This window comes from Elaeis guineensis, chromosome 7 (genome assembly GCF_000442705.2).
Source record: "Elaeis guineensis isolate ETL-2024a chromosome 7, EG11, whole genome shotgun sequence".
NCBI lineage: Eukaryota > Viridiplantae > Streptophyta > Magnoliopsida > Arecales > Arecaceae > Elaeis > Elaeis guineensis.
Window position 1 is genome coordinate 67751573 of NC_025999.2, and position 8684 is coordinate 67760256.

Here is an 8684-nt window from a genome sequence, read left to right on the forward strand (position 1 = left end):
GGTTCCTTCTAGAACAAGTAAACAATTTTTTACGTATACATATTCGTGCCTATGTTCGTTTGTGTGTATATATCTATAAGATTATGGGCAATAAATAAATGTAAATAAAATAAATAAATAAAATCTCAGACAAGAATGATTGGTAGAATATAAATATCAAAATAAAATACTTGTGGGAAGAAAAAACAAAAGCGAAAGATTTTTCATTATCGGGACACATAATATTCCATTTCCGACTCACTTGTCATGACCTCTCATGTAAAGATCTGGAACTTTCTTCTCCATTTTTTTTTTTTTCCTTTTCTTTTGGAAAAAGAAACAAGAAAAACAACAAAAGAAACCCTAAACCCTAAAACTTATCGTTTCTCTCCGTAAAGACAAAGCTCGGACCCATCCATCTCTCCTCCTCCCATTTGGATTTTTGAAACAAAGAAAGCTAAAGATGGAGGGAGAGATCGAGATCGAGGTCGAGGTCAGCGGGGGCAGAGGCGAAGGAGGAGACCTCGGTGGCGGAGGCCAGTGGGGCGGACATCGGAGGAGGAGAAGGCGGAGGCGGGCCGTAGACGTAGAAGTAGGGCTGGGGCGGCGGCGGCGGCTCGAACCACGGGAACGAAGGAGAAGGGCGGGGCGGCAGGCCGGGGTGGTGGAGGATGGCGGTGTCGGTGGTGACGACGGTAGAGGACGAGGAGGGGGAGGAGGCGGGGGCCTTGCGGGAGCCGGCAGCGCGCTCCTTCTTGTGGGCATTCTGGTGACCGCCGAGGGCCTGGGAGGTGAAGAACCGGCGGGAGCAGTAGGTGCAGGGGAACGTCCGCAACGCCTCCGGCGGCCTCCCGACGGCCGCGGCTGTCGGCTCCTCCGCTGCCGGGGGCTTCAGGAAGTCGTAGTACCTGTTGCTCGGCTCCGCCATTGAGGAAGAAAGCAAGCCAGCACGAAAAAGAGAGAGAGGGAGAGAGAAGTGGGGGGGGGGGGGGTTTGGGTGGGGGGGGCGCGAGAGAGAGAGACTGGAGTGGGTTTTATAGTGGAGAAGAGAGTGGGAAGGGCCTTTCCCCTCCTCTGAGAGCTTACGTGCGTTTTTTTTGTTTTTTTGATAAATAGCTTACGTGCTTTTATGATTGGTTAGTTTTACAAGGACGAAAATGACCTCGTCTCTAATATATCACTATATCTTTTGTCTGTTTTAATATATCACTATTTGAACTTTCAACCTTCTCTGTCTAAAACCCATGATTACAGATAGAATCCTAATGATTTGAAAAATCTCATGCACCAACAATTTATTGTTGTGGAAAAAAAGGAAGATGGCATGTGAAGATTGGTCCAGCTTATGGCTCAGGTGAAGACTCCAGAGCATCTTGACACTATCCAAGATAATCTAGCACCTGATGTAGCAATCAAGTTGAGCAGATCAGAAATGATTGACCTCCGAGGTCAAAACCTCCTAGCTCGACTCAGCAACCTCAATTGTTAATCCATGCTAAGTGAACTCTTTTCTCAAGAGATGCTACTTAGTCCCTCCATTTGGAAGGTATGCATGACTCAGGCACACCCTAAGTTGTTGCACTACATTCTTAAAATTATTATGCCACATCAGTAGTTTGTTGCAGCATGACTTTAAGTTTATTAGAGAATGATTCCAAAAGATTTAGGTCTTTATGTATAATAGGTTCAAATGCCTTCATCAAAAGAAGATAACAATTTTAATCTAGGAGAAATATTGTTATTCTATTCTTCTTTTCTTTTCTTTCTTTGACCTTTTTTTTATCGAGAAAATCTTTACTGATTTAAGTATTGAACAGTCTAGCTGGAGTCAATTCGGAAAGCCTTCATCCTTTATTGTTATCTCTCTAGTTCATAGTGAATGTTTTGAGGTCTACAGCAACAATAATATTTGAAAAGTCTATAAAATTAGTACGTATATCATTGGAAGGCAAATATATCACTTTTCCATTCAAAGGCTCTAGAAATTAGCTTGAATCTTTGACTATTGTGTTTATTAGAAGCTAGGTTAGCTGAAATGAAGTTAATCTTGCATGATGTGGATATTTATTTTCCAAATCCAGAAACTAGTTTAGCTGAAATATATGATAACAAAATAAATAAATAAATAAATAAATAAATATATATATATATGATAATAATAATAACAATAATAATAATAATAATATCAGATATATGACTATTTTTGATAATTTTTTGTATGATAAAGAATTTTACTTTGAGTTTTTTTAATAGAGCAATGAGATTATCAAAATCAAAGAATTTGCAATTTATCCTGCACTCTAACAGCATGGCAACAAAAAGAAGAGGGGGAAGCCATGGAAGGGTAGCTTAGTCAAGTTGCAAAAGTGTACGGCGGGGGAGGGGACGGGGCCATGACGCGCCGCGGACATGTCGTGCCCGAAGCCGTCAGTCCCGAACGACCATTCTACCCTCCAAGGTCCCTCTCCACGATTTGTCCGCTAGCGATCAAACGTCTCGCGTCTCGACACGCGTCGTACCACCGTTGGTGCAGAGTACCACTAGCTCTGCGGGCCAATCATCGGCGGAACCCCCCTGGGGCGGCGAGAGATCCGCCCGTCGTGAGTCCGTCCATCACCCGATCGAACGGCCGAAGTGACGCCATCCGAATTATTTCCTCGGAGTGCGAGCAGGTGCAGAAGCTTGATTCGGCTATTTCAGGGAATATCTTCGGGTACGGATGTCCCTTCCGCCATTTTCTCTGCTTTGCCCATTTTGGGCCTTTGCGTGCCAGAGGGGAACCAAGTTAATCCCTTCTCACTTGAAAACCTCTCATTTTAAGTTTACTGATTTTGATCATTTTAGAGTTAGATTCTCTATATATCATGCCCTTCGATCCAAAATTGTGAATCGAAAATCATCACAACCATCGCATACTCATAAAAAACTCTTCCTATAAGCATGCAAGGCATCTTATCATACTATCTTAAAACAACAGCGGAATAATTAGACAATAATTTAAATCCAAAATATAACGATCTAAATTTCTTCTTTAATGTCTCAATAAATTCAACAATGATTCATAGTCCTTACATCAAATTCAATAAAATTTTCAACCGAAAATAAAAGTATAGAGATTCTGCTTTTGATCACTTTTCCATTCATATCTTGTATCATCTTAAATTTCTCAACATCTGTAAAAACAGTAAAATAGGAGGTAATGAGCTAGACAGCCCAATAAGCAATGATCACTTCTCAACAGATTTCATCAGGCATTTAAGTAAATAATCATTTATAGAAAATAAGTATATAGAGTTCATCAATTCGAAATCAATTTCAATTATGCAATATAATTCATGCCAAATTCATTTTTTTTTTTCGAAAATTCAAGTTTCTTTCCAGATTTTAATTTCTTTTGTTATAAAATTTCTTTCGTCAACCATGAGCTATGACCATATTTTTCCTGTGGCAAGATCATAATACCGCGTATCTGCTTGCTAGCGAATCATCTGGCAGCCATGTCCTTTGGAACCGTTGGTCTCGCTGGCGGTTTGTCGCTGGTCTCTCTGGCGATATGTCGCTGGTCTCGCTGGCGACATAAACTCTCAAGACAATCAAGTGCCAACGTATATGCCCCATTGGCGGGGTCCTTTACATAGTTAGATTGTCAATTCATAATGTTTCTTATATCATAATTCTTCATAAATCATATTTCATATTCTAATTTCGATAATAAAATATATAATCATGTAATATCGAAATCAATCAATATAATGCATCATGAAATCAATATGTTCAATCATGCTTCATCATAACATTTCAAATAAGATATTTTCATAGCAAAATACCATTCATCCAATTCATGCATCGTTTCACAAATCATGTCAGAAAAATATATTATAATTTATCGATAAATCTAAAAAAAGTGAAACATTACTTACCTAGAACGCATTTCAATAAATCTACATAATTCTATAATTTTTCTTTCAAAAATTCTGTTCGTAGATCATATCGTAATATCCCATGATCAAACATCCATAATCCTATATAGAATCAATTTTAATAATTAGAAAGAATACGAATACTGTATTTCAACAGTTTAGACTAGGTCCGATCATCTAATTTCATCTAATCAAAATCTAATTAAGACCTAAACGATCCAAAGTTTGACTATCAGATCAAATTGGATTCGAAGTGATAGGACCGAGGTTTCTTCATCGATTTCATAAAATCAAGTAGAGAGAGACAATTAGAGGAGAGAAAAATCAATGAGGTACAATTTGAATTGGTCAGATGACACAATCCAACATTATGATTGGTCCAATATCTCGATTGATGAAATCAACATGATCAAATCAAGTCATGGCTAGATCGAAATCATGGATGATCAAATTTAAAGATTTATGGTCTGATCAAGGTGGGTGCCAGTACGCTGTCTGACAATCATGGGTCAGGGTTCTTCATTAGAATTGTTGCTCCTAGATTGATTTTGATGATTACAAAGCAGATTGAAGGGATACAAATAATTTTAAAATGAAAAAGTCCTTATGCTCTTCAAGGGCAAAATCATAATTTTACTAAAATTCTGATTTGATAGTACCATTTGGTAGAACAAATGATTTGAAATCTATTGGTGAAAATTTCATTGTGTTTGGACTTATATTTTTGAAGTTATGAAGGTTTGAAGTGCATGAGTCGACTCATGAGTCAACTCATGGCACTGTGAGCTGATTGGCACGCAAAAATTCTCCTTGGCACGCTAGTTTTCTGGCTTGGCACGACCTGTGAGTCGACTCATGAGTCGACCCACAAGGCATGAGTCGACTCATGAGTCGACCCCTGCTAATTTGAGCCAAGAATTTCCAGAAACGCATTCTCTGATTTTTGCAACAGAGGTCGACTCATGAGTCGACCCCTGAAGCATGAGTCGACTCATGAGTCGACCCCTGCGACGGGAAATGTCAGCAACGGCTATTTTTTTGCCCGTTTTAATTGCCATTTATGCTTCCTAAAAATCTTCTAACGGCTCTTTATCTACCTAAATTGTTTTCTCTTGCTTCTAATGCTACAAAAAGCTTTAAATGGTGAAAGAATTTGCAGATTAAATAGCGGATCAAACGTGAAATCAAAAGTAGAGAAGAATAGAAGAAAGGATCCGAAATTTACAAGAAAAAGCCTGAGATCAACGAAAAATCCAAAAAGAAAAAGAGAGAGGATCCACAATATACCAGAGAGATTGTGAAAGAGAAAAGCAAGATCTTTCAAGGAGAGAATTCTTCACGCCTATTGTTTCAACCTTGATCTAGAGATCGTTCAAAGCTTTCAAGAGATCTTCAATCAACAATCAACCTCTTCTCAAGCATTCAAGCGTTCATCCACTTTGAGAAATTCCGAAAAAGGGGTTCTTTATTTGAGTAAAGCTTTTATTGTTATATTCGCTCATTTAAGGAGCTGTTATTGTATTAATCTGTGCTCAAAATTTTCTAACTCTTTGTGAGTTTTTGTTCTTGTTTTTGGAGGATTTCCAAAACAAGGAAAGGTTGATCCGAACCTGAAATCGGAGTGTTTTGGGTTTACTTGTACCCGAAAAATAAGTGATCTAGCTTGGGATAGCTAGTGTCAGAGTTTCCGACGTTTTGTATTCGGGTTGAATACAAAGGATAGTGGATTGAAATTTCCAAGTAGGATCTTGGGGAGTGGATGTAGGTGCAAGGTTAGCACCGAACCACTATAAATCCTTGTGTTTGTGGTGTGCTTTATCGCTTTATCTTATTTCTTTATTATATCCTTGCAATACTGCTTTAGGTAATTAATATTGAATTAAAGTCTTTGTTTTGATCTTCATAAGTAATCTGTTGGGCTTAAAATTTTTTAGAAACCTAATTCACCCCCCCTCTTGGGTTGCATAGCTGGGCAACAAGTGGTATCAGAGCCGGTGCTCTAGCCCTTCTTTGATCTAATAATCAAAGAGCCAAAGATCTATGGCAACCCATGCTGGTACTTCTCTAGCCGAGGGGCAATCAACAAACCGACCTCCACTTTTCAATGGGTCTAATTACACCTATTGGAAAGCTCGGATGAAGATTTTCATACAAGCACTCGACTATGATATGTGGAGTATCATAGTGAATGGTCCTCACACACCCACCAAGATTATAGATGGTGAGGAGTCAACCAAACCCGAGAAAGAATGGGATGAGGTTGACAAGAAATTGGCACAATTAAATGCCAAAGCCATGAATATTCTTTATTGTGCACTAGATGCAAGTGATCTTAATCGCATTTCTACTTGTGCATCTGCTAAAGAAATATGGAATAGGTTAGAAGTCACCCATGAGGGAACAAATCAAGTAAAAGAGTCTAAAATAAACATACTTGTACATAAATATGAATTGTTCAAAATAGAGCATGATGAGTCCATAACTGCTATGTTTACTCGTTTTACTGATATAATCAATGGTTTAAAGAGTCTTGGCAAATCTTATACTAACAGTGAACTTGAAAGGAAGATTCTCAGGTCACTGCCAAGAACTTGGGAAGCCAAGGTGACTGCCATCCAAGAAGCAAAGGACTTGAATACTCTACCTCTAGAAGAGCTTCTTGGATCCTTGATGACTCATGAACTTAGCATGAAGCAACATCAAGAGGATGAAATCAAAAAGAAAAGAACCATTGCCCTCAAATCCACAACTTCGCCTGATTATGAAACGGATGAATCTGAAGATGAAGAACAGGATGAAGAGATGGCTCTCATCACCCGAAAATTTAAGAAGTTTCTAAAAAAAAGGAAACAGGGGATGAGAAAGAAATTCACAAAAGGGGATCAAAGCAAAGAAAAGGAGAAAGATCAACCCCCTATATGCTACGAGTGCAAGAAGCCAGGACATTTCAGATCCGAATGTCCACAATTGAAGAAAGGTCCAAAGAAGTTCAAAAAGAAGGCAATGATGGCGACCTGGAGTGCGAGTGATGACTCAAGCTCCGACGAGGAAACCTCAACAGAACAAGCCAATCTGTGCCTGATGGCACATGAAAATGAGGTAACTTCTGAATCCACTAGTGAATTTACTTTTGAAGAATTGCATGAAGCATTCTATGATTCAATTGATGAATTAAAGAAACTAGGGAAGAAAAACAAAGAGCTGAAATTGAAAAATCAGTCCTTAGTGAAACAAGCTGAAAATCTTTCAATTGAAAAATTCACCTTGATTCAAGAAAATCAAAACTTAAAGGATGAAATGAACAAGCTGAAATCTATAGTAGATAAGTTCACCTTAAGTTCAAACAAACTAAATATGATCCTTGAAAATCAGAAAGCTATATATGATAAGGCTGGACTTGGTTATAAACCCCTGAAGAAACAAAAATTTTTGAAGGATATTTATGTAAATTATTCAAGTAACAAGTCTACAAATATTACTTGTTTTAAATGTGGAAGAATAGGACATAAATCATACACATGTCTTATTAACAAATATGCAAACACAAAGAAAATATGGGTTCCAAAAGGAACCATTCTGACTAACCTGAAAGGACCCAAGAAAGCTTGGGTACCTAAGACAGAAACATGACCTTTGCTTGCAGGTGTGTCTAGCATCCCAAGAAGGAAACAAGAAATGGTATCTTGACAGCGGATGCTCGAGACACATGACTGGTGATGAATCACAATTCATCACGCTTGATGCTAAGGATGGAGGGATGGTCACCTTTGGAGATAATGGCAAAGGAAAGATCATCGGGATAGGTAACATTGGTATCACTCCCTCCAAATACATTGAGAATGTTTTATTAGTTAAAGGTTTAAAGCATAACTTACTTAGCATTAGTCAATTCTGTGATAAAGGTTATAAAGTAAGTTTTGAATCATCTGTTTGCATTGTGACGAGTCCTATTAACGATGGCATTAAATTTATAGGACATAGGCATGGCAATGTTTATATGGTAGACTTGAATGATTTAACTAAATTAGACATGCAATGCCTAGTTTCCCTAAATGCTAAAATAAATGAGACTAGTTGGCTGTGGCATCGTAGACTTGCACACATTAGCATGCATTCTCTCTCAAAATTAATTAAAAAGGATTTAGTTCTCGGTTTGCCAAAAATGAATTTTGAAAAGGATAGAATTTGTGATGCATGCCAATTTGGTAAACAAACTAGAGTATCATTTAAATCCAAAAATACTGTTTCAACTTCTAGACCTTTAGAGCTCTTACATATGGATTTATTTGGACCAACTAGAACCACTAGTCTAGGAGAAAAATGATATGAATTTGTAATAATAGATGATTACTCTCGTTTTACTTGGGTTTTCTTTTTAGCTCACAAAAATGAAACTTTTCAAATTTTTACTAAATTTCATCGAAAAGTCACTAATGAAAAAGGGTTTTCAATTCAAAATATTAGAAGTGATCATGGAACAGAATTTGAAAATCATGACTTTGAAAATTTTTGTGATGAAAATGGAATTGGCCATAACTTCTCTGCTCCTAGGACACCCCAACAGAATGGGGTAGTAGAAAGGAAAAATAGAACCTTAGAAGAAATGGCCCGTACCATGCTTTGTGAAAGCAACCTTCCAAGATATTTTTGGGCAGAAGCTATTAACACAGCATGTTACATTTTAAATCGTGCTTTAATTAGATAATTTTTAAAGAAAACCCCCTATGAACTTTGGAAAGGAAGAAAACCAAATATTGCATATTTTCATGTTTTTGGTTGCCGATG

The 8684-nt window shown here is 37.9% G+C and overlaps 1 protein-coding gene across 1 annotated transcript; it reads right to left on the reverse strand.

Moving 5' to 3' along the window:
• Positions 1-236: 236 nt before the first annotated feature.
• Positions 237-948, reverse strand: LOC105035591 (uncharacterized). The gene has a single exon (XM_010911194.2). It carries the CDS (start codon positions 905-907, stop codon positions 437-439), a length of 471 nt encoding a protein of 156 aa, XP_010909496.1. The 5' UTR covers positions 908-948; the 3' UTR covers positions 237-436.
• Between the last annotated feature and the right edge of the window lie 7736 nt (positions 949-8684).